Raw genomic sequence first — 27,067 nt, 5'->3', positions numbered from 1 at the left:
CAGTGCAATCCTATGCACATTTACAATTGTACAGCAAACTTGCAGTTTCATCATAATGCTAGTTTTACCTGTCAAAAAACAGACAAGCCAGTATACAAAACTAGAGAAAGGAATATTTTTCTTCTTTGCTTGTTCTATATAAGTACATTCTGAAACATTGGTAATATTTGTATTTACAGCTCTGAGTGCACTTATGCAGATTGCCGTGCATAAGTGCAAGGGGTATGCATAAGTGCACCATCGTGCCTACCGTCCCTGTCCTATTGTCCCCATTTATCCGTACCTATTTCCTGTATTCTTACTCATATTTATACTTGTATCTATTATCTTGTAAGCTATTGACAAATCAAATAAATAAAAACTAAATATATCCTTAGCAAAATCATATGTGTAATGCTGCCTTAAGTATATTGTCAAACGAATTGAGCTGAAATAAACATTAAACTAAATAAAATAAATAAATAAAAAATAAAATGTAAGTGGTTCGTTTGTGACTGAGGGCTGTAATTTAGATATAGGCGTTACGGTTCCTTTTAGGTTCAGAGGGTTAAGGTTGCTCAAACCCATATAATTGAGTTAATTCAATCAGTCGTGCATTAGTGTGTTGTATAAGCCCAAGCCTTGTATTGTTGGCGTTTCAGGTTTTCAGCAAACAGCATCTTTTATTTTGTTTCATTTCATTTCAGACAATGCACTTTAAGGAGGAAAGGTGGGGAAATAAATGCCATTATCTTCTTAAGTTTTTTTTTTTTTTTTTTTTAAACTGTTTCACTGAACTCATTCTGAGGGAAGAGATTGCCTTGCGGTAGACTTGCCCGCTTTATTTCTCTGCTCCGTGATGCCTGCTGGGAATTGTGGTCTTTCTTTTTGCCAAGGACCGGTTTTTCTTACAGACGGGGAATTCAGCCTTCAGTTCCCAAGGTCCTCCGCGAGGAGCTGGCGGCGTCTAGTTCTGTTTCCCGGATGTCGCTTTCGCCGGAAGAGAAGCGAGTTTCTGTGGGGGCCGGCCATCTTGTGTGGGCAGCAAAGAAGCACGTAGGGGGTGGGCCGGGGCCTGGGCAGCATCGGAGGAGGATCCCACCCAAAGGGGTCCATCATGCCCGGACACCTGCAGGAAGGCTTCGGTTGCGTCGTCACCAACCGCTTTGACCAGCTCTTGGACGACGAATCCGACCCCTTCGAGGTGATCCAGGCGGCCGAGAGCCGCAAGAAAGAGAGCACCGGTGGGGGCGGCGGCGGCGGCCACCAAGGCAGCCGCGGTGGCGGAGGCGGGCAGGCGGCCCAGTCTAATTCATCTTCAGGCGGCGGTTCGGGCCAGGTCGGTTCCGGCGGAGGGAGCGGCAGCGCGGCCAAGCAGCTGCGCAGGGAATCTCAGAAGGAGCGCAAGAACCCTTTGCCGCCCTTCGCCTCCTCGACTGGGCCTGGAGGCGCCGGGGACCGGAGAGAGGATGGAGGCGGGCAGCCTGGCTCCGCGCCTCTCAGGAAGGAAGGTGAGTGGCGGGGCCGCTCCTCTCTTCTACGGGAGGCGGCGGCGGCGGGAGACGAAGAGGGCTTCCCACAAGGTCAGTGTTTATCGGGGCGGACGGAGAGAAAGCAGCCGAGCCTACCCGCCCCCTGTCAGCGGCTATGCCCCCCCTCAACTCAATTCCACCGAGCACGTGGTGCCGGAGCGGGACCCCTCCCCTCTTTCTCCCGCTTGTCTGGCTCGAAGGCAGCCTTCCAGAAGGAGGGAGAGCCCTGCCCGTCTCCCTCACGTGGAGGGCATGGCGGGGCTGCTTTGCCTTGCCTACTCCGAGCTCCACCCTGTCCAGAATGGGGCTCCTTCTCGTGTTGACCGCTTTCCGTCGTGGGAAAGCGCGCCTGGTGCAGCCGAGCCGAGCTCGTGAGGCGAACCCTTCTCCACGGTCTCTTCTCGCGGGGAGGGTGGGGGGAGGCGAATGGCTTGCAGAAGCGTTTCTGAAAGGCGGGCGGGCGGGCGGGCGCCGACCTGAGGTCGGGTTTTTCTCCTCGCGGGGGAGTGGGATGCAAGGCCTGCAAAGGCGAGAGAGAGTTTTTTTTGGGGGGGTGGGTGGGGGAGGCTCGAAGGGAAAGGGAAACTTTCCAATCTTGAAAACCGGAGGGCGATTCTGGCCTTTGCAAAGTGTAGCGATCCTTGCCGGTTTGCCCCGCGGCAGAAGCAGCAGCCCGCTTGGACCATGCGGGGATTTGGGAGGGACGGAGTTGAGTCCATTCGTACCTGGGCCACGTGCATATCCCGCGTGTTGCTGGCGCTGGTCTTTTGCCTTCGCTTGACTGCTGCCCGCCTACTTAAGGGCTGAACGAATAAGACAAAATGGCACTGTGGAGGTGAAATGACTGACTGCCTTGGATTCTGGACTGTAGCTTGTTAAAGAAAAAAATTTTTTTTTCCCACGTTGGTGGGGTGTTTTTCCCCCTCCCCCCCTTCCCGTGAAAGCTGATCCAAATAGGTTTGAATCCTGTTTAGGGGTTTGTTTTGCCTTAATTGTTCGATTTGAGTGTATCCCTAGAATTGGGGCATATTTTTAAGGTGAAAGGCAGGATTCATGGAGCCATTGTTTAAACATTTTGCAACTGTGTAAATAAAATAAAGTGGGCTAAAAGTGTTAAACTTCACTATGCTTTTAATTGAATAAAATACTTATTTAAAGGAAATAAAAGGTTCTCTTTGTGGATATTGATTAAATAGTGCTAATCGTATGATTTTAGCCTTATTTTCTATCAACTTGAACGGGAGACTGAAAGCATGGTAATATTTTTAATGACACCCTGCTATGCCATGTAATAGTGGGAAGAAAATGTATATGTAACTTGATTGCTTTAAATCTACCTGGATTACAAAAATGTTTTTGCTTATATGTTAATCTTAAATATTATTTAATGGTTATCAGTCAAGTGTCCTGTATAATGAGCACAATTCTCATTACCAGCCAACCAGCATTGGTTCTTGCAGAAGAGAAAGTTAAATTAGTACAGGCAATAGGAGTAGGAAGTGATTATGGGATTAGTAATTGAAATAGATTGTTCTTAAATTTATTTAAACTTTTGTATATTCCAGATAAATATTTAAATATTCAAATAGTAAAAATGCTCTTCTTGAATAAGATGGTTATTAAAATATTAAACCAAGATTTGTGATGTTTTAAACTTTAATCTGGGTATTGATGTTTTTTCAACGCTTATAGAAATTGTCAGAAGCAAATTTTGTTGTAGTTCTCAGTATTTGAATATGAAATTGGGGGCTACTAAGTACAATTACAAAATGCTTAGTTTTCAGCATACCTTTACTGCCATCTACTGTCTGTCAGGAGTTTTGCAGCCTGTATTGGATAGCTTTAAATTCTACCACTTGAAAATTTTCATGAGTAACACATTTAATTTACAAAACTTAGGTTGAAAACTTTTTGCAGCAATATGGCAGTTCAACATTAGTACTTGCCTTGATTCAGCCTTGCTTTGTAATTTGAAGAAATAAAATTATATTGTGTTTTATCTAGATTTTTATGCAAACTCCATATACTTATGGAGATGTCTAGTTTTGGAGAATTTCAGGTCAGTTTATCTATATAAACTTCTGAGGAATTTTTTGATACAGAAGTGATCTGCTTGAATCCCACTTGCTTTTAAAAGTTTGGATTATAATATGTTCTTTCAAAGCTGTTTTCACATATAAGAGTTATAGAAACCCATTTTATAGCAATCCATTTTTACTTTGACATAACTATAGTAAAAGGATTGTTACAAAAGCTGCTTTTATTAGATAAAATTATATATAATGGGGACAATCCTTGTGCATTTGAGTGAAAAATAAATAGTACCTAAATAATTTCAGAAAAGATTTTTTAATAGAAGTTTTTACCTTTGTATAAATCTTGTGGGCATCTCTTCAAATAGTAGAGAAGGCAAAGGAGAGGCTTGAATTCTATGGTAACTTGGTAGAATAAGTGTCAATGGCTGCAGGGAAGAAAACAAATCACCTTTTATAATGAGTTGTAAATTCCCCTTGATGAATATTATTGTATTTAAGGTTAGATACTTTGTGTATATTTCAGTAGTATGAAAATTACAGCATAATTTCTAGGCATTGTGGAAAAGATACTAATGGTAATACTACTTGTAATAAAGTAAGTAGGTTCTGCTTACAAACATCAAATCCAGCCAATTTAATATAGGTTCAATAACCTTACATGGCTTGGTAAAATTTCAGTAATGATTGTTCATTTGACAAGCTATTCTAATTGAATCAATGCAGTTATAATCTAGGCACTTGAAACTTCATTTATATGAAGTTTATTTCACCTGTGTATTTTTTATTCAGTGATTGGGATTGTTAACATTATTGAAAGAGATTGGTGTATATCACAGATTTTGAGGTAGCTATTACATATGTGCATTATGCAATTATGAATGTCTAATAGCTGTTCTTCATTAAATGTAAAATGTGCTCAGTTGAGCTGCATGAAAATGATTTCATCCAATAGAATTTCTTTATATTACTAGCAGATATGCAATATATGTAACACCACTAATAGCAAAGTTAAAAAATACTTTTGCTTTTATTTTGAACAACAGTTGCAGCAGTGAAAAGTTATTGGCTTGGATCCAGACTAAATTAATGGCATTTTAATCCAACTGAGATGATAAATAAGTTATGTTTAAAACATAGGAAGTAAAGCAAAAAGGCATAATCGTTCTTCAGAAAGCTGGTATGCCTTGGCAAGAACAACTAAAAAATGCTTTCCAATTTCTGTGGATTCAAAGTGACAAGAGAAAAGTAAACTTGACCTGATTAAAAAGTGAGAGGAAAGCCAAGGAATATGTTCCCATGTAATTGTTCCTGGATAGGTGTGAAGTTCAGTGTCAAGTATTCACTCGTGCCTTTTAATGAGAGAGAATAGTATGTCGTTTCAGGACTTGGCTTGGTTTGAAATGCACTCTCACCATATCAAAAGATATAGTTAGTTATTGGTGATAGCCTGTTGTGGGACTCTTGGACATTTCTCTTTAAACAAATTCTGTTCCAGCTGTGCCTGTGAGTATTAGGTATGGCTAATAGTTTTGATAAGCAATATTTTACTGAGAATCCTTTTTCTCCTTCCAGCAACTTAGAATTGTTTTATATCGTGATAAATATGACAGTTTTAGAACTCATTGGTTTAGCATTGAGCAGAATTTTTGAACCCAATTCATAATATATGAGTGGATTTATAGCCCATTTTTTTTGCCAATGATAACAATATTATTTGAAACCACCATTGTTCTCAGGATGACGAAAAGCCAACTTTTAATATAAAAATCATTTGTTTCTTTGTTTGAATGAAACTTTGGCACTGTTAGTTAGCCAGTTGGTTTCAAGCAGTGTGGCAGAATTATTGTGCAGGAATTGTTGGCACTGTGACAGCTTCCAGGCAGAGAATAGAGTATATTGCATGTTGAGACCTAGTACTTTCAGTTGCAGAAATGTTCCATGTTAGAAGGGGATTAGTATAGCGGATTAGTGCATTACTACAGAGATAATAATTTCTGTAAAGTCATATTTCCAGCTTCCTTATCGCTCTGTAGGTGAACATTTACTTTATTATAACAAACTTGATAAGTATTTGAGCATAATAAGAAAAATGGTGGCTCTCCCATTTCCCAATTGCAACTGATTCACCACATTCTATAAAGGTTTCTGAAATATTACCTTTGTTGTCAGAGTACATGTTTACAGTGAGATTGGCTGAGCCTTCCTTCGTGCACCCCCCAAAACACAATAGAAATTATTGATCTGATTAACTTAATTAAATTTCACTTTTTCTTAAAAGAGAAAATGTTCTGGAATGGCTCAGATATTAGACTGATCTTCTATCCCAAAATAAATGTTTTGCAAACTATATGCAAGACTGCACTTAGGGAAACAAGTAACTTGATTATTTCACCAAAGAATACTGGTTTTGAATTTTATTTAATGGAGGAAGGAGAATGAATATTTTAATAATTATTGTTTCAGATGTGCATGAGCTTAATTTTAGCTTTTCCAGTTTGTAGTTTGAAGGATTACAAATACCTGTAGAGCTAGTTTGACCACAATTCCTATAAGACAATAACTGTATGAACTGCTAGAAAAAGCAGCCACACCAGATAGTCTTCTATCAGTAGAAGACTATTGTTTATTACATATTGATAATACCTATGTGTTAAAGAATATCAGTTGCTTGGTGGAGATCAGTAAATAATTTACTGATGCAGATTCCCTTCTATTTTAGGGATAAGACGAATTGGCAGAAGGCCTGATCAGCAACAGCCTCAGGGAGAGGGCAAGCCTATTGAGAGGAGGCAGGAGAGACGGCCTCCTCGTGAACGACGATTTGATAAACCTGCCGAAGAAAAGGGTGAAGGAGGAGAATTTTCTGTTGATAAGTAAGGATTGTACATTTTATGATTGATTGGATAATTTGTGCTAGGGTAATCAACAAATTGACCTGTTGATGAATGTAATCCAAAGTAAGTTAACTAGGAAGCACAGAATATTTGCTTTTAGAAAAACAGGTTTCTTCATACATTTTAATTAAAATATTGTGAGTCATTTAATTTCAGGTAGACTGGCAATACTTTTTAGAGTATATTAATAGTTTTATGGGGCTTAATATAGACCCTATTCTGTTTCTGCTTACAATAGACCCATTATTGATCGTCCTATGCGTGGCCGTGGTGGTCTTGGCAGAGGTGGTCGTGGTGGAAGAGGACGTGGAATGGGCAGAGGAGATGGCTTTGACTCTAGAGGCAAACGTGAATTTGATAGGCATAGTGGAAGCGACAGATCGTAAGTCTTAAAAACTCAATTGTTTCTCTTTCAAAATATATTGCATTCTATTAGAATATTTTGCAAATTTGCCTTTGAATTTCTGTATCCCAGCACTATTGTGTTAACTCAGTTTTGTTAGTTCTCTTTCACATTCACATTTCAGTGGTCTAAAACACGAAGACAAGCGTGGCGGGAGTGGATCACACAACTGGGGAACTGTCAAAGATGAACTGACGTTAGTATTTTATTTTTAGCTTATATTTAGAATAAATAAATATTATAAGCAAAATTATTCATAGTTTAAGATTACAAGAGGACATGAAATGCAGAAATTATTTTTAATGTTCAGCATCCTTAGCTAGAAAGCAGTAGTGATGAAAGGAGCATAAATCTTTTTGAAAACAAAATATTATGCAATAGAATAGAAATTTAATGCTTTTCAGTCTTAACATTTTGAGGCTGGTGCCAAATGTATGTCTGTTAAACTTCATTATATCACCTGTATTTTATTAGAGCATATGTTTTTAGAAAGCAAAGGAATATATTTATTTGCATAAAATTGGAACTTGGAGAAGGACCTTACAATTCTCCATAAATTTAAACTTGTATTGGCAAGTATGTTAGAAGTATTAATTGGAAACAATAACTTTTATTTTAAACTCTACAGTGACTTGGATCAATCACATGCAACAGAGGAAACTCCGGAAGGAGAGGAACACCCCCCTGCTGACTCAGAAAACAAGTAAATATTAAATTGTTAGGTTTTTTTTTTAATCACCTGTACAAAATTAAATTAGTGATGACTTCTTTGTGCTGTCATAATGCATTGGAATGCATAAATGACCTTGGGGAAAGAGATGCTGCCTAGGAAATAATCAGACAAGAGAAAGGGGAATATCCCCAATGGCTTAATAGTCAGAGGAACAAACTTTGAAACTGTCTGCCTAATTGATCAGATGGTAGTTAAAAGTTAAAGATGTCAGCGGGAAGTTTGTACCTTCAGACTTGCAAGATTGTATTTATGTAGCTTTTGACTGTGGTTGTTGGAAGCCATCATTGAAGATTGCAAATTATGGTCATGCGTCCGTAGGATGCTGTGATGTTAAGTGTAGATCAGTTGCAAGAGCCATAACTGAGGATCGCTTTTAAGTCCTCATTCAGCACCATTGTAACTCCCAACGGTTATTGAATAAATAATTGTAAAATGTGGACTACCTGGATTTAAACTGTCTTATAAAGTAAAAAAAAAAAGAATCCTCAGTTAGGATACAGATCTATTTCAGGAATGACCATTCCATATATGGCAGTAAATAACCAAAACACAACTCTTCATTTCTAAGTAATCAGTAAAAAGATTCATTTAGCTTCTAATATTAAAACACAGATGTTACTGTTTTAATACATGTAGAATCAGGGAAAAAGAGGCTGAAAATGCATTTCGTGGCTGATGAGGAGAAAAATAGCAATAGCACTTAGACTTGTATACTGCTTTCACAGTGCTTTATAATCCTCTCAAGCGGTTTACATAGTTAGCATATTGCCCCCAATAATTTGGGTCCTTTTGTTGCTGGTGGCAACAAAATAGTGTTGCCATCAGCCTAAACAGGCTGTTCACTCTGCTACATGTATGTACAATTATGTATGCTGTAACCAATTCCCAATATATCCTCTGACTAGCATTTTAATTAATGAACAGATAATCTTGACTTATGATCATTTGTCCTGCAACCGATCGAAGCTGCCAAATGTTTCTAACTTGGTCCTTGGAGTTCCAGCCATCCTGACACCCTCACGGTCACATGATCATGATGTGTACACTTACCAACCAGTGCATGCTTATAACCAATTGCAGGCCCTATGACCATGTGATCACCATTTACAACCTTTCTTGCCGGCTTATTCAAAAGAACATGGGGAAGCTACCAGGTTGCTGCAGTAAATCTTCCCCACCCTGGACTGTTCCCCATCCTCTGCACTCATGCTGTGCCTCCCTGGCAGCCTCTCCCCAGCTTCTCTTGTATGCCCTACCTCTTCTGCCTAGCAAAAGCCACTTTATCCCCTTGCTGGCCTAAGATTTTCTGCAGGCTTTCACAGTTTATTTTGGTTATGGGAAACTGTCTTGTCTAATGACTTGGCTGCTGGTTAACAACAAGAGGGACTGTAGGATGATTGCTGTTGCTAAGTAATGCGTTGTGCTTTACCACTTCATCATTTAGTGACAGAAAAACCAGTCCTAATTGCTGTAATATGTCAATACTACCTGTAGTTTTGAATGAAGTCTTCTGCCAAATTAGTAATTTTGAAAGGGTTTGTGAGATTGTATGTAATTAAAATGAAGATGCATTTAAAACTTGTTCTTGCTACTATTGTGCATAGTCTTGCTGTTTAGAGTAAATCTATTATTAATATAGATGTAGGTACAGATCACAAAATGATCTACCAAAAGAAGTTTTAGTGCCTCAGTTTTTATTGCTTTAATACATAGAAAAAAACAAAAAAGGTACAAGACATCTTAAATATATAGGAAATCATCTGATATTTAAATGTATCATTTAATAATCACAAAATAAAATAAAAATAGAATAATGAACCATTACTACACATTAGCATAGAGCCAATTCATCAGCAGAAGGTTAACGTTATAACATATTAATAAGACTTACAGATACTGAATTAAAATGAAAGCTACCATAATTGATAAGGTGATTTCCTTTGAGTGCCACCTGTTTTAAACACAGGTTTATGCCCAGCCTTTTAAAACAAAGTATTTTGTTAAACTAGCATCATTGTAAGATCATTATTTTTTATTTTTCCCCAGATTTTGTTCTATTGTACTTTATTTGATTCTTTTTGTTAGTTTTTATTTTTTATTTTAAATGGTTTTACATTCTGTAAGCCTCCTCGAGTCACCCTGGGCGAATAGGCGGCAATATAAATTCAATAAATATATAGGTGCTTTGAATAATATAAGTGTGATAACATAAATATTCCCTGATGTTTATTTCATAATCGTTGCAAATAATTAGGGTTATCATACTCTTCAATTGTCTATTTGAAAAAATAGTGTAATTTCAAGTCATCCATAGTGTAATTCAGTTTGATTATAATACAGGAATTTATATGCTGTTAATGCATCTGAAAAAATTGTGAAATAAGATGTTTTAATTAACTTTCTTGCCACTTAGCAATTTTAGGCGTTCCAAATTGCAATTATTTAAAATAGTAATCTAGTATTAGATGCTTAGCAACTTTTTACAAAATCAGATTGTGTGGGATAGTCAGTTGAAAGTTGTATTGTCTGCAATGCAAATGTCAAGTTCACTGTTGATGTTTGTGTGTGTGTACATGTGTGTGTATGCAAACAACAATATATATTCACATACATTACACACATCAAGGAATTGGATAACACATTTCATAATCTGCAATATTTTGTTATTTAGTGGCTTTTGATTCTCATAAATCATGGGGTACTCTTTTGTCAGAATTTTATTTTAGCTTTGGCTTCTGTGAACTCTAGTAAGTGTGCATTTGTGTCATCTGCGATATTAACAAGCCCTTTTCTGGTGCCTTTGTTAAAGTTCAATTTTTTCCAAATATTGGGGTCCTCTCCAGTGTCTCTTGTCCTCTGATCAAGTGTTAATACTTTTATTAAAGCTTGAGCTTCTTCATTAGGTTGAGCAATCTGGTTTTGCCAAAGTAGCAGGACAACTCTGTTTCACAGATATTGCAACCTATTGGTTGATGGCCTAGGAAAGTTGATGTTTTTCTCAGCAATTTTAATTTGATTTTAATTTCTACAATCCAGGGTTTCCATTAACAGTGGCAATTCTGGCGTTCCTGGCTGCCACTGGTAAAGCGAATCATGCATTGCTATGCAAGGACATCAGATGTTACCATTTGTGGCCAGTCTGGCTGCTTCTCCATTACTTTTATTGTTGGGGAAATGAGATCGCAAATGGCAACCATCTGACCCTCAGATGCTACATCATAATTAGGAGCTGGGCACCCAGATTGTGATCACTTTGCAGTGGGAATGCCTCAGTGGATGGAACTCAGAGGACTAGTAATAAGTGCCACTTGTTCAGCGCCATCACAAGTTTGAACAGTCACTGAACAAATAGCTAACTGAAGACCCACCTGTATTATGGAACTCAGTTTGTGGCTTATATTACTCGTAGGATACACTTGGACTGGAGCCTTTTCCTGTTTCATAGCTTTATCTCAGTAATTTTCTGGGACATAAAGTTGCATCAACTTGGAATAATTATTTTTGTATAAAAGTAGTTTAATTCAGTGGGCTAAATATTGCAATTCAGAATATTTATTCTTTGAAAAAGATCTTCATGAATCAGAATCATGATGTACCTATCCTGAATATCTTTTATAGCAGATACAGTGTAACAACTCTTTCAGCCAACAGGCTAGTAAGGTACCATAATTTTGCTGTCTGATTTACTGAATACTGTTTCAAGGGCACAGAGCAGAAATTGGCACACATAAAATGGGAAGAACTTGGAGGAAAAGTGGATAAAATATACATCTACTTCAATAGAATAATCATTTCTGGGCTTGTAACTAAAGGATATAAATGGAAATTAAGAATGACTGTGGGCAGTTCTTCAATTTTTACTTTAATAGTATGGAACTTCTAATTTGTAGTTAATGGTCAGCACTGTACCTTTAATGAGTATATCAGGATGATACATACCAAGCATTCCAATAGAAGAGAATATCTGTAGCTCAGGTTTGAACTGCTGAGTCCTTGATGCTCTCTAAGTAAGCTTGGTTGTTTGCTTGCAGACATTACATTAAATGTAATGCACTAGTCGGATAATGAAATGTTTGCAAGCAAACAACCAAGCCCAGACAACACCAAAGTCTGTATAGTATCAACCATTGTTTTTAAACGTGAAAGGTACAGCTGATAATCATCAGAATAAAATTTTGCGGTAAATATATATTGAGGCTGTGCTGTTTTTAGATATTTTTCTAGTTTTTTTTCTTGTGTTTAGATTTCATCCCTTGGAAAAGTGTGTGTGTGTGTGTATTAAGTTCTTGACATTCATACTTCTTGCAGGGAAAATGAAGTAGAAGAAGTTAAGGAAGAAGGTCCTAAAGAAATGACTCTTGATGAATGGAAAGCTATTCAAAATAAGGATCGTGCAAAAGTCGAATTCAACATCCGGAAACCAAATGAAGGTGCTGATGGACAGTGGAAAAAAGGCTTTGTTCTGCACAAGTCAAAGAGTGAGGAGGTAGGTACAACTTATTTTTATTGTTTATTTATACATACAAGGGTAATTGGCTTAAGACAATGTAACCATGTTTTTAAAAAAATCAGATTTCAGATATTTGGTTAACTAAACCATATATTTTATAAATCAGAAACAAGCAGGTGCTTGGTTAACTAAACATTGTCAATTTTACTTTGAAACACAATTATATATCATTTGCAATTGAAACATTTAAAAACACAATGCGCAAAATCTTGGATTGTGATATTCCAGTGTTTAGCCTTGTGTGTGGCCCTCATAGACTTTCTTAAAAAAATCACCAGCGTTAACTTACTATATGGCAGGAAGAAAAAAATTATTAATACATGACTAGAAAATGTAACATTACAATGAAATCAATTTAATTGTTTCACAATTTTGTTTGTCAGTACCTGTTTTCCCTATCTGCAGACTTCAGCTCCTAAAAGTTATATTTGCCTGGTAGAGGTGGAGAATACATTCCAGTTTTTAAAATTCAGTTGGCTGGTGGGATGTGGGTTATGTATGTAAATCTGAGTCCTAGATTTGTAGAAATTTGTAGAAAGGGTGTTTTACTGAATAATTAGACATATAATATTCCATTGTATTACAATTTCCATAAAAAGTAAGCTCTGTAAAATTTAAGACCATTTAATTGTGCTCTGCACGTTACTTAAGCTTTCTATCCGAAGCAACATTTTTATGGAGTTACAAGTAGTCCTTGACTTAAAACCATTCGTTTAATGATCATTCGAAGTTACAACAGCACAGAAAAAAGGGACTAACAATTGTTTTTCATACTTAATGACCATTGCAGCATCCCCATGATCATATGATTAAAATATGTACTCTTGGAAACTGGCATGTATTTGTAATGGTTGCAGTGTCCCGGGTCATGTGATCCCTTTTTACGACTTTCTGACAACCAGTCAGTGGGGAAACCGGATTCATTTAACAACCACATTACTAATTAACAACTGTAGTGATTCACTTAAAAACTGTGGCAAGAAACATAAAATGGGGCAAAAATCTCTTAACTATCTTGCATAACAGAAAATTTGAGCTCAATTTTGTTGTTCGTGAAGGACTACCTGTATGTTTATTGGAGATGTTGCTAAAACTGAGACAGTCTTGAAAATATCAAGCTACTTGTTTCTTTTTTATTTTTCTTTATTCCTCTGTTTCTCAGTAGCAAAGTTGATTCCTTGTTTGTTTGTTTTTATAGACATGAGCTCCATTCTTTTCACTAGGGATAATTTATGGATGAGAGTGATGTGAATTGTGATCTAAAGCTGTATTTTAGAGTTCAGCACTTCCTTTTTAACACATCTACCCTGAAGTGACTTTTTTTTTCTCCTAAAAGTGATCTTGATGCTTATGCTTATTAATTTTACTAAACACGCTGGCTTGAACCCTAATCTCTTAATATCCTCTTCACTTACTGGTTTTGGATTTTTCTTGGTGTATGTTTAAATATAGATAGTCCTTGATATACAACCATTTGTTTAGTGACCATTAGAAGTTACAATGGCACTGGAAAAAAGACTTGTGACTTTTTTTTGCAGTTACAACTGGATCCCAATGGTCATGTGATCAAAATTCAGACACTTGGCAACTGACATGTGTATATAACAGTTGCAGTGTCCTGGGGCATGTGCTTCCCTTTTGCAACCTTCCAACAAGGAAAAGCCTATTGGGAAGGCAGATTCACTAAACCACCATGTTACTAGCTTAATAACTGCAGTCATTCACTTGATGCCTATGGCAAGAAAGGTGGTAAAATGGTAAAACTCGCTTAACTGTCTTGCTTAGCAACAAAATTTTGGGGCACAATTATGGTCGTAAGTTGAGAACTGCCTGCATCTTACATCCTAGAGTTTTGCCTGCTTAATTGTAGTTAAGTAGTCATGTATACACCTATACACATGTGGGGGTCTCATTATCTTTTGTTTTTATTCTTTGCCCATTGACATACAACTCCAGACAAAGGGGATGTCAGAAATGCAGGGGAGTCAGCTGGAACCGAACGAGGTACTTTATGGTTTATCTTTACCTGATGAATAAGAAATCTCTGCAAATTCAAATTAATTTGTTAATACTTTTTTGTAACCAGTTTGGTTGTTGACCAATCAGCATTTGTTCCTTTTTGTGCCAGCCTGCTTGCCCATGAGTTCAAGTAATTTTAGTTTCTCAAGCCCATATTTTTATCATGACTGTAAACATCCATGGCAATACTCTAATTTTTTTACTGAAAAAAGTTTTGAAGGGATTTCAGTATTTGATTCCTGTTATTAGTAGGTTGATCTGTGTTCCTTTTCATTATTAGAGGCATTCCCTGTCAGATGTTAAGGAATAGTACTATAACATTGTCATACCATTTGCTACTCCTGTTCAAGTAGCTTGTTGTGGCTTATGTAGCTGAAACCATTTCAACTCAGTGCATATTGGCAGACTTTGTGGAGGCCAGTTCTCCCATTCACAGAATAGTATGCTTCAAGTTCATTTTATGTGGATTTTAACTGGCTATAATTTTCTTGGTTATGGTTTGCTTGTATATTATGTATCCTTCAGTTGATCTTACTGATTATCCAGTTGCAGTAAGACAAATTACTCGGCAAGTAATGAAGAGAGAATGGGGCTCTGAAGAGCTCTAGGGTAAATGTACAATAGTAATTGAGGATAACAGTCTCTGATAGTTCTTACAGGAATATGGTACAAACCCAATTTCTTAATTTGCTCGGAGGCAGCCTCATCACAGGGCTTGAGTGGGATTTTGTCCAGAGTTATGGACAAGATGGTTTCTGTAAAGTCAGCTATTTAAAATATAATGTATAATTGTTATCAATTGATAATTGAGATCTGGCATTTTCTTTTAACTATGTTTGGTCTATAGAAGATAGGACAATTTTTAATCAAGTGTAGAGTTTTGTGTGTTCTGATTTGCTTTCTTTGTATCTAGGTAATTGAATCTTCTTTGCAAATCTAGAGCTGTTAGCTGGAGTTGTGGTGTAATATTTGAGCGTATAATAATTATAGAGTTCCATAACTTTACCTGTTAAAATTGCAGTTTTGATACACATTTGACAATATTCAAATGTTGTTCCTCATTTCATTCTAATATTGATTTGTCTGGTTTGCAGTAATATGGATAAAGTGCTATATAATTTTCTGTTTTTGAATGAAAATAAATTTTAAGGCATATCAGTTATCACTTGATTTCATTATAGTAATTATGAATTACTTGATTTCATTATAGTCTCATGCTGAGGACTCTGTAATGGATCACCACTTCCGCAAGCCAGCAAACGATATCACGTCCCAACTGGAGATCAATTTTGGGGATCTTGGTCGTCCTGGGCGTGGTGGTAGAGGTGGAAGAGGCGGTCGTGGGCGTGGGGGAAGGGCTAGCCGTGGAAGCAGAACCGACAAGGTAATAACTGATTTTATGCAAATGAAATATCAACTGAGACAAATGTTTTATGGAACTGAGCTGCTTCTAGAAATGGTGCACAACATTGCGAGCCTAGCCTGTAAAAACAAAGTTATACCTGAAAAAGTAAGAAGTTACTTTAGGGAAGGTATTATACATTAGCTTTTCTTCAGTTTCACTTAAGTGATTGGAATATAGGGTATGAGAACTAGATAACTTCTTAAGTGCTAGCGTAGTTAATTATTTCTTTTCCACTTAAGTTGCAACTCCCCTTCTTCCCAAATTGTAGCAAGAGGGAAGAAGTTAAGCCCTTTTGTATACTCTAAAGCTACTTCACTCAATTTTTGATATTTCCACTATATGTATTACATGATTTCAGAGTTACAGATAACCAGTACTTATTTTCTGTCAAATATAGTTTCCCATTCATGAAATTAATTTCTTAGTTCCATTCTGTTTTGCATACTTTGAAATTTTAAAAAAATGTTATCCCAGTTAACAATAAGTGTCTTAATTTCAGATCTGTATACCCCAAGCAGGAATGAGACGTTACGTTTGATGCAATTTTCTGTTTGTTTCTTGGATTATTTTTGGGTTTGGGTTCCAAATCTGCACCAGAATTTCCACTAGCTATTCAGAGCAATTTGAGAATTGGGAGATAGAAGATGGGCACTGCATGAAAAAGTGTCAACTGCCCTGATTTCATCAACAAACAATTATTTAATGTTCTCACTTCAGCAACATATATACTAACAGAAGAATGCTCAATAAATATTTGTGCTTGTTTTCTTTTAGTTGGTTAAAGAGTTTGATGTGATCCATACACCCAATCAGGTTGGTGGCTTGATAATTTTATAACATGCGTACAGTAATGCTAAGACTAGTGCTCTTCCTAGATTTCCTTCTCATTTGAGTGATACTCTCAAGTGCAGTGTATCCTTTTCAGTAGTAAATCACTTTGAGATCTCTGCTTCTCTGACTTTGGAAATATTTTGCCTAGGATTCTTTTACTAGCCCTTGTGACTAATCCCCACCCAGTTGAAGTGTGTACCACTTCACCTTGTAATGTTAAGTTTCAAGGTTTTAGTTAAATTCTTTCTGTCTCCTGCCCTTCACCTTCATTAATCATGGTCTCTCTTATTTTGAGGATCAATACAACCTTTTCTTTATGTATGTCATTCACACTGATAATTTCATACACAGCTATAGTGCCTTGTTTGTTAACCCTTGCAACTTTTCACTATAGCAATATTTGATTTCCCCCATAAAAAGGATATTTTATAGAGCAGACACCATTACTAACAGGGTCCTGTATTAATATATATTCATTCATTCAGCTGTCTTAAATAATACATCTAATGAAAGTGCTATATTGACTGTCAGAATGACGGACCTCCTCTTTCATTTCAGTCAAGTGCTTCTGCTCCTGATGTTGATGATCCAGAAGCTTTCCCGGCTTTGTCCTAAACTGGATGCCCTAAGCCAACCCTGCCTCTTGTTGGGCCCTTCTCTACAAGGCTTGCATGCTTAAGGATCCTAAAAACAACTTAAGATATTAAAACGGGGACTCTCATTCATGCCATTCACACCTGAAGACTGAATTTTACCTGTTTTGAAATGAACTTCTCTTGCTACACAGAAGCAACAATATGGTAGTCAGTTTTGTATTTAGAAATGTAATGGTAGCAGGGATGTTTTCATAATTTTTTTCAGAAATTATGCATTCTTCATGGATACTTTTTTGTATTGCTGCTTGAAAATATGCGTTTCCAAACTTGAAATATAGGTGTGAACAGTGTGTACCAGTTAAAGCTTTCACTTCATTTATTTTATTTTTTTAAAATTAGGGTTAGATGTGCTTTCCCTAAAGTACAAACAATTTTAACTCTTGCACACTATTTCTTTTAATACTGCTTAGCAGATGGTTTTCAGTCCACGGTCAGCTGGGATATGTATAAAAATAATATGGAAAATTGTTAGTACTGTGTGGAATATTAACTTCTGGAGTATTTCAGTTTTTAATACTTAAGTCAAACTTGGAAAGTCCATTTTCTTCTATCTTTGGTAGTTTGTGTATTCAAAATCTTTATACAAAATTGATATCAGATACTTGAAAAATAGTCAAAGCACATTGGTTTATATTCTCAATACCTGCTTGTGAATCCAGCAGCTCTGGTTGGATAATTGGCTTAAGCCATTTTTTAAAAAAACAATCCATGTTGCACCTCTCATTCACCCTTTTTCTTCAAGAAAACTAGTTGTCTGTTTGGTAAACTTTGTTTAAACTTGTTAATATTGTTGCTACCAAAAATATTCTGTAGAGTGGAGCAACTTTTTTTCAAACATGGAAGGTTGGGAACACAGTGGTATATTATTTCTTAATATAGTTGGTTTAAACTACAGTTGATACTGTGTGGCAGTGCTATAAGTATATACATTAAAATGCACCCCCTTGGGTGCATTGAAACACTGTTCCACTAGCATGCAACCCTGATTCTGAAGAAGAAACCAAAGGGCACTATACTTCTTGGGAAAAGGATTATTTGACTTGTTTAAATTGGAAAACCAAGACCATGAAAGTGAGACAGCAGTGGTCTGCGTGGGACATAAGCCAAACCTCACCACCCAATTGAAATGTGGATCTTGCTCTATTGCTTCAGCTTTTGGCCTTGCCTAGCTGAGAAGTGAATGTTTTATTTTTGGTGTGGGGAGTGATTGTAAGCTCTCCTTTCCACTGTAGAATTTTCTTAATATTTTAACTTAATCCCTGTGAAAGAGAATGTTACCACTTTCAAAACATGAAAGGACTTGAGCAAATAATAAAAAGGACTACTTTGCCTTTCTGTCTACAACACTTGTTAGGAGATTAGAACTGAAATACCAATTTATTTCAAAGTTTTGCTGAGTATCTAATACAATTGGTGGGTTTCTTAAGGAAGTGGAAACATTTCCCCCATTTAAAAAAAAAGCCTATGGAAGGAGGGCAAAAAGTATTGAACTAAAGCATTAACAGTATTGAAACATTATCTGAATGATTTTTGTTCGAACATTCGTTTACTTATGCAAAGGTTACTACATTGAATCTGATTCTTGATGCGTTTAAATTTCAGCATTGTGATCTGGAAGTAGGGATGGAGAAGCAGATTTTTAAATGAGTCCAGTATTTGCCTTCAAGGAAGATTTTTAAGCACATGTACCCTTCATCCTTCTTCCTGCCCCAATTTATTGGTTTTTAGTTTCCCAATTATGATTTTGAAGGTAGTCATGTCAACAGGTTACATATGTTATCAGGTCCGTTGTTTGTTTCATATCCAAACGCATCTCGGCACAGGTTTTGTTTGGGGGGGGGAAGATACTGCGTGTTGTATATTCTTTAAAAAAATCGATTCCTATTTCCTGCACAAATATGCTAATGTCCAAATAACATACTTATTAAGTAGTAAGTTACTGTTCGTGAATACTCCCAATCTAACTCTTTTGACTTCTAGACTTTAATTCTGGACAGCCATATATCCCATGCAATGCCAGTTTGGTACTTGACGTGACATTTTCATCTTCTGGTATACTTGTAATATAGAGCAAATTTAGAAATTCTGTTTAAAGATGGCAAATTTGCCAGCTTTTAATAGCTGTGTACTTAATTTGTGTTGAGCTGTGAAAATGCTTTCATTAATATTGGTACATATTAGCAAAATAAAGGTTTATTTTCATGCTCTTTTACAAAAATGCTATTAAATTGGCATTGTAAATGTTTTCAGTGCCAGGCATCTTGCCTAATTTCTAACTGAAACCATTTACATGTCTTTTGCAGGGAATGGTCCCCTTGTGGTGGATCCAGTAACAGTTGTGAGCATACCTTTAGCAAATAACTACTCGCATAGTTAATTTTAATGCTAGCTATTAAATGAATTGGGCTTTGTATCTCTTACTCTCCTGCTCGTTTGTGTTGCTGTTGCACCATTTTTTTAGAGCAAGCCTCCTTTAAAATGTGATACTAATTATGATTGATTTATTAAATGTTAGAGCATGAAAGTTTATCTTGTACCAGACTACCGGCAGATAAGTTAAAATGAGTAAAATGAGAGAGCACAAGCCCTTCTAAAGTAACCCTAAACATTAAAAACTATGTCTATCGTGAATATACATTTTGTTGGACAGATACTGCGTCTGATTGGATGATTACATTTTGCCCTGAAATTTACATACCATCCTGTTGACTTAATAAAAGCAGGACTGAGGCTTTTGGCTGTCTTGAGTGCTCAAAGTTTAGATACATGTTCACTTTCGATGAATAATACTTGTTAAATTGCTAACTGCGAAATTACTCACGAGAAAATTAGGGACTGATAGTGAACCTCCCACCCCTGACAACTTTGATTTGAAATGTAATGCTTTTTTTTAAAAAAAGGTGAGAAATTATATGGTAATCTTTTATATTTTACCAACTGTGATCTAAAAGTCTTCATCCACATCTGACTTAAAGGTAGATTAGTTGCTTGAAAAACAATTGCTTTATCCTCTGGTCTCAGAGAAGATTTTAACAGTTATGAATAGCAGTGGGGGGGTAATCAGATGAAGTATCTGAAGAGGGCTTCCTGCCTGCCTGCCTGTGCTTTAGGTGCATTGAATATGAGATGTTATCATCTCTGGGTTTACTTTGTAACTTAATGTTTAAAGGGCTTGCCTCAGTTTTGCAATTTCTTAAGCAAAAGGATGCATGGAATAATAGGATGAAAACAGTTAATGGTAAGAGGTTGAAGCTTAAGCTGTTTTTATAAATATCTCTTATTTGAAGATTAAATGCTATGTCAGTGACAAATGAGAAGATTTAAAATGATCTTTTGGCTCTTTTCCATGCGTAACATGGAAAAATTAAAATAGGTGGGCAGAGTGCAAGTAAACTATTTTTTTAAAAAAATAGGAGAAAAATGGAATCACAAGTCCCGTTGGGTAAGAACAGGATAGTAGTGTGAGTCACGGATTAAATTATTCAGAACATATCCCCTGTATTAGGTTAACAATGTTTGCAAATATTTACAAGGATCATTCTTATCCCTGTATTAGAAATCATTTCTGGACATTCTGTGGCCTTAATCTTGAAAAGCAAATACTAGTGCATGTTTTCTTGTCAGTTGTACAGTGCTGTATATTACAATTGATTGTATGAAGTGCACTTAGTCTTATATACAGATCTGTCCTTCAATAATGTCATATGTGTTATCTTCCATATTTGAGAGAATGGAACAGCCTGCATTTTATGAGATTTGTAATCTGATCCTATACACACTCCCATTTTAATGAGATTTTAACTAATGCTTAAAATTGCAGCTGTTTTGAATGGGCAGGTTTGTTATATAGGTTTCAATCCCACATAGAATAAGTCCCAATAAACGCAGAATGCTTTGTTTCTGATAGATGTAGCAAAAATATAACGGGCTCTGTTCTCTTCATGCAGAACGTTATTTCAGATTACTGATCAATTATAAGTTGGTTTAAAATACCGCTCTGCCTCCAACTGATGGAATTAATTTTAATGAAGTTATTTTGCAAGTTTCTGGTACATTCGTAGAATTGGATGTTATGAATCAGTTTAAGCACATATTTATTCCTGTGAATGCCTCATAAAATGCAAACGATGGTTTCATCCAGCTTGCCCTGGATTCACAAGTTCACAATTTTTTCCCCATAAAAACCACAATTTTGATCACCCAAGAAAAATGGCAAATATTTTCAACATTTGTATAAATGATCGTCAGATACAGTTGCCTTCTATCCCATTCTGTTTTATTCCATGTATGTATATGTTGCCCAAACCAGTAGATCCTGAATCAATTTAGAATTTTATTTTGGCAAGATGTTCTGAAATCATGACTAAAAATCTAATGTTTTACAAAGAGGGTATACTTAACAGAATTTCACAGTTACATTGACTAAATGTATCAGTAGAAGCTAGCCATGTATTTTATTTAAAATCATATATGCACATTGCACAAAATACAACTAAAAAAAACCCCAGGCAATGTTCACCTGCCCTTGGTTAGCCATTCAAATTATATCCCGTTCACTGGGGCGAAAGCTGCATTCTACTTGGCCAGAATAAATTGGTTCTGATATTTTTAAAAATCTAAAAACATCTGTATCCACATTGCAAAAATATATTCTGTAGTTAACATAGATGAGCAAAGAACTATTCAAGATTGAGTAAAATCACATTGGATTGAATATTGAGTGACAAACATTTGTGTTTCGCAGGGTTTAATATCAAAGTGGACTATGTATAATTGCATGAAATCCTCCAAAAACCTTTTGACTTGCAGCTTTTGACAACAATAGGCAGTAAAATATATCTTCCACAAATTGTGCTGGCAAGAGTCAAACATCTACATAAGCAATATTTTATAAAATATTTTTATTATATTCCTTGGGGGAATACTTGCCTGTTTCAAAATCTGAATATTGCTTTTACGTTTAGCAAATGAATAGCTAGTATGGGTTCTGGCATTTATATAGAAACAAAACTGCAAATTTCCAGCTTATTGAAAAATCCAAAGTATTGTATTGCACAGAATATAACCTGCTTAAAAAGCATACTTCTATTAAGAGGTGTGATTAAAGTGTATATACATATGACCGTGGGAAAATCAGCTCCTTTCTTTTGTTGCAGTGGACAACTAACTTCTGAAATACATTGATAAACATTGTCTGTGCTTTGTACCTTTATGAAATTTTGTACAAATTTCATAAAATTACTAAGTTTTCAAACGTGGAAAACATTATTACATAGGTCTGCTTCCTGATTACTATAAAACTAAAATTAGATTTAGTTTAAACCTAAATGAAGTTTTTTTTTTTTAAAAAAAAAAACCAGTATGAGAAAGCAAACTTAATGTTTTGCAATCAAAGAGCTGATATAGTGGTTAAGGCAACAGACTAGAAACCAGGAGAATGACACACACACACACCCCAAAAAAAACCCCAACTGGGTGACCTTGGGCCAGTTAGTTTCTCTCACCCCAAGGGAAGGAGGTAATGGCAAACCACTTTTGAAAAACCTTGTCAAAACTGCCAGGACTTGAGTGTCCTGAGAGTACGATTGAATGGAGGAAAACAAAGATCCTTTCGAGTTGGGCAATGGAGCAACTCTTGAGGGGGAATCCAGGAGATCTTGAAAAGATGAAGTGCAGTCTGCATATAATGCAAGTAAAACGAATGAACTTCAGCAGGCTCACGGATCAATTTATGGGCAAAAAGTTTGAAGAAAACATTTGCTATAAAAAGTGCTGTAAATAAAGGTGGAACTGACTGGGTCTTGGACTCGGAAGCAGCAATTAAAAGATACTATGCCATTTCGCTGAATGATCAGATATTGGAAGAACAGACCTGAAGTTTCTGGCAATTTCCACTGGGAAAGCATTCTAGGTCCACTTATTTAAATCCTAGGCTTCTGTAAATTATGTCACTGCAGGTGGCAACAGCTGACCAACCTCTCCAATAGGAAGCCTTGCAGGATTGGACCTGTTTACTAATGCTGTAGGCTAGATCTGGAAGTTCAACAAAAGCCAGCAGCATAATGCTACTACTATTGCCAAGAAAATTTCAGGAGTCCTTGAAGTTACCAAGAGTTGAACTTGACTCGGTTTTCATTTTAAAGTTTATAATTAGAACATTATGGACCAGCTGAAGTTCCACCCATTTTCTGAAGGTAAGAGAGTAACAGTGTCCAGGAACACTAAGGAGCATGTGCTTCTCTGGTTCTCTGTCACTGCCAAAACTTGGACATTTGATCCCCAGATTTGTACGGAGTTAAACACAAGTCAAGGCAGCAAGATAGGGTGAACTGTTGCCTTTCAAATGAATGGAGAATGTCTTGTTTAGATTATAATTAAGTTTACTCTTGAATCTTTTTCAACATTTTTCTTTGTCCAAAGAAAGTATTTCTTGCATCCTGAAAAATGATTTGAAACTGCTTTGTTTCTTTGAACAAAGAAAAATGTGGGCTTGCATTCCCACAAACTGGTGAAGTTGACGCTAATCTATGAAATACGTCATAGTAACATTGTTAGCCTTTATAGTGCCCCAAACCTGAATGAAAGTTCAGGGGATTCATAGATCATGAGGTCCCTAAGAATCTCCCTAAATCAAACAGGATGTAAACTTTTAAATCCATCCAATGAGATGGATTATTCTAAAACAGTTTCTCAAGTCCCATTGTATCAGTGGCAGAAAGAGCTCCAGGAGAATTTACATATTTTCAGTATTGACTAAGAAATGCAGTAGCTCTGCTCCATTTCCTAGCACAAATGGAGATTTTATTTTTTTAAAAAGTAAACTTTCTAGCAAGTGACGTTCCTATTTCTTCAAATGAATTCACTGACTAGCAATTGAATCTTAAATTAGAAATAAGATGTGCTTGGATAGTCAAGTATTCTCTTCCAATTGCAGAGGGGAAAAAATCATTTCAGTCCCTTTAACAGTTTCTAAAAGGTGAGCGACATTGACAAACTAGAAGCCAGGCTCCAAAGCCAGCTCTTATCTATTAAAAACGTCTTTATTTTTTGGAGGTGGTGGTGGTAAGAGTGATTTAAAATTTGTTTTCTACTTCATCAGTTCAATGGTTGAATAAAAAATGAGTATGTCTGGAGATCTTTTACAGCTCATTTTTCATTTGTTTTGTATTGGGCTCTTGAGCTGATGGTCTTTTGTTACTGGTCATACCCATGATGCTACTGTGAATTCGTTTTTTCAAAAAACAAAATGCCAAAGGCATTCAGTTCCAAAACATGTTAAGCCTGTGCTTTAAATAAAGCGAAAAAGCACCTTTGTGATATTTTAATGCTCCAATAACCTCTCTCAACCCTCTCCTGCTCCACTTCACCAGAAAATAGTGGAACCTATTTTGACACTAACATAAAATAAGTTTGGAGACTGCGTTTTATATTTCCTAAGCTGGAAATATAACAGGAGTATTGTAAGTATGGAAAGAAAAATGAATGTTCCCTTTCCAGCTGCTTTGATGTATTTTTATGTATTTTAAATTTTGGTTCGTAATTGCTGTTATACTACATAATATAAGCATTGTAGCATTGTAGTTTTTGGGATTCACACATAAAAATCAATTGGGGGTGTTTCAAAACCTGTTTGTTGTGGCAATTCCACTCATACCCAGGTGTGCCCTTAAGGGCTGGTACTTCCTACTGTTTACCTGAGTTGGCTGCTGTTCTGATGATATCATAGGAGTTCCTCATGGGCATTTCAATCCCATGATTTGCTTGCATCGTCAGATGTGAATGCTGATGTACAGACTACACCGAATGTCAAGTTTCTTTTGTTAACTGGCCATCCAGTTTAATTGGTTTAGCGAAAAGATGGGTTGAGATTGGTTTTGTTGAAATCATCCCTCGTGTTTCTGTGGGAACGACTGCAGCAGCTTCAGTTCCTGACAGGTATTCTGCCCCATATCTGTCTCCCAATCCTACAGAGTTATTACATTTGTCACGGCTAAGGGAAGGCTTCTCACAGAAACTCCTCATTTCCTATCAGTTTTTTTTCCAGCTTCAAGCATTCTATAATGAGTGTCAAACTCGCCGCATCACATTGCCATCACGTGATGTATCGCAATGTTTTTTCTCTTCGCAGAGCTGGGGTGGGTGTGGCCTGCATGTGACATATCCAGCCTGCGGGCTGCCAGTTTGACACCCCTACTCTATGATGGGTGTCAAACACAAGTTCATTGAAGGCCACATCAGGGTTGTGTTTTTGGGCGTGGTCAGCTCATTGTCACTTGTGTTGGGGGTGCCTGTGGTGGCCCGAACATTCTGCCAGCAAAAACAGGTTCCTGAGCTCCATTTTCAGCTGTGACAGTTTCCTGCAACCTTCTGCCAGCATAAACGGAACTCAGGACCGCGGCCCTCGCGAGCTCCATTTTTACTGACAGAGGCACCATGGGCCAGTCCTTTGCTGTTTCCAGGGTGGCTCCGCAGGCTGGATCCGGCCCCTGGGCCTTGAGTTTGACATCCCTGCTCTACAACCAACTGCTGTAGCTGATCACAGTGGTTCTCTCAATTCCTATTTTGCTAATACAGGTAGTTCTTGGCTTACAATTGAGCCCAAAATTTCTGTTGTTAAGCAAGATATTAAGTGAATTTATGTTCACTTTATGACCTCTCTTACCGGTTGTTAAGTGAATCGCCGCAGTTGATAAGTTAGTAACATGGTTGTTAAGTGAATCTGGCTTCCCTGTTTTTTCTTGTCAAGAGGTTGCAAAAGGTGCTCTTGGACACAGCAATGTCATAAGCACGGGTCAGTTGCCAAGCATCTGAATTTTGATCACATGATCATGGGGATGCCACAAAGGCCATAAGTGTGAAAAACGGTCATAAGTCACTTTTTTCATTGCTATTATAACTTTGAATGGTCATTAAATGAATTGTAAATTGAGGACTACCTGTACTCTCAAGGCCAGCATTTTTTAGAAGGCTATGTCCCAGTCCTTATTACAAAACATCCAATTTGCATCAGCCCTATTGGTGCTTCAAACACAGTGAGCTATGAGATCACCTCATGCTGAGGTGTGGGGATTCGATTCTCCCCTCACAACTGAAAATACCTGTAATGGGTCAGCCAAATGACATGTTACACCTGTCAAAAGACTTTGTCAATTGCCATAGCTACGCCTGCTGCCTGTCCTAATTTATGCACATTCCATTTTATTAAAGAGTTTTAATCACTATAAACTAATACAAACTAAACTTAATGAGAATAAAAGTAAGAAAAATGCAAAAGCAAAGAAAAGAGAAAGAAGAAAGATAACAGCATAAGAAAGAAAAATATATATGTAAAGAAGTGATTTCCAGCCTTCATCACAAAGTAAGTTAGTGATTCTCTATGGTTACAAACATTTATTATTTCATCCAAAATTCCACCTCTTTATAAACAAATCCATGCAACATCTTTTCAGTCCTGATGTCACCCCAAAATCCCAAGGGACTACTAACAATGTATCTTGTTTTAATGTTAATAAAAAAAAACCTCAACTTTATTCTTTTTTATTTCTAACCATATTAATCTTCATTCAAATATCATGGGACCTGTTTTTTTCCATTTCTTCTTTATCCCATCAAAAACAGTTCTTCAAAGCTATAATAAGCCTCTTTTATAAATCAAGTAGAGAAACATGATCCATGCCTTTGGTTTGTGCTTCTCTGTTAAATTTTAAGTAAATTTAAGCCAGTTTCTTTAGTAAATCCAGTGAAACATCCTTTTTTAAGTAATTATCTTGGCTTGTCAGTTATACATCCACTTTTAAAACCATCTCTATCTTGTCAGATAAAATTTGTTTTATATCTGTCATTTCTTCAATAACATTGAAGAACATTTGGACATCTGTCCATAGAAGCAGAAATAATTACTGAGATTGTCAATATTGTAGCTAGCATTTTCTGAATTCATTTTTCAAACGTCACCTTTGTATAACAATGAATTTTGCAGTATTCTACCGGCTTGTAAATCTTTCCTCTACTTAAAAACGTAATCCCCTCTAGTGTCCAGTTTTTGAAATAATGAAATTGCTTATCTTTC

At 36.7% G+C, this 27,067-nt stretch overlaps 1 protein-coding gene across 2 annotated transcripts; it reads left to right on the top strand.

The window, feature by feature from the left end:
* Nucleotides 1-974: 974 nt before the first annotated feature.
* Nucleotides 975-18,329, top strand: SERBP1 (SERPINE1 mRNA binding protein 1). Of its 2 annotated transcripts, none has more exons than XM_026665997.2 (10): nt 975-1,490; nt 6,267-6,420; nt 6,680-6,823; nt 6,969-7,040; nt 7,473-7,547; nt 11,886-12,063; nt 14,044-14,091; nt 15,317-15,490; nt 16,286-16,324; nt 16,901-18,329. In XM_026665997.2, the coding sequence occupies exons 1-10, from the start codon at nt 1,097-1,099 to the stop codon at nt 16,955-16,957; spliced, it is 1,335 nt and encodes a 444-aa protein (XP_026521782.1). In that variant the 5' UTR covers nt 975-1,096; the 3' UTR covers nt 16,958-18,329. The 2 variants fall into 2 exon arrangements, with proteins under 2 accessions (XP_026521782.1, XP_026521781.1); XM_026665996.2 differs by having other exon boundaries at nt 6,945-7,040.
* The last annotated feature ends 8,738 nt before the right edge of the window (nt 18,330-27,067 follow it).

The sequence above is a fragment of the Notechis scutatus genome, chromosome 3 (genome assembly GCF_049901735.1).
Source record: "Notechis scutatus isolate UNSWTSFEM ecotype Mainland chromosome 3, rNotScu1.2, whole genome shotgun sequence".
Taxonomy (NCBI): domain Eukaryota; kingdom Metazoa; phylum Chordata; class Lepidosauria; order Squamata; family Elapidae; genus Notechis; species Notechis scutatus.
Note: the sequence above shows the minus strand (reverse complement) of the source record. Positions and strands in the feature narration are given on the sequence as shown.

Bases quoted from the DNA above. Each gene is read 5' to 3' on its own strand.
- SERBP1 (XM_026665996.2), top strand. From the start codon at position 1,097: ATGCCCGGACACCTGCAGGAAGGCTTCGGTTGCGTCGTCACCAACCGC. The intron at 7,548-11,885 runs GTAAATATTAAA...TACTTCTTGCAG, and splicing joins CCTGCTGACTCAGAAAACAA to GGAAAATGAAGTAGAAGAAG. The intron at 16,325-16,900 runs GTTGGTGGCTTG...CTTTCATTTCAG, and splicing joins TGATCCATACACCCAATCAG to TCAAGTGCTTCTGCTCCTGA.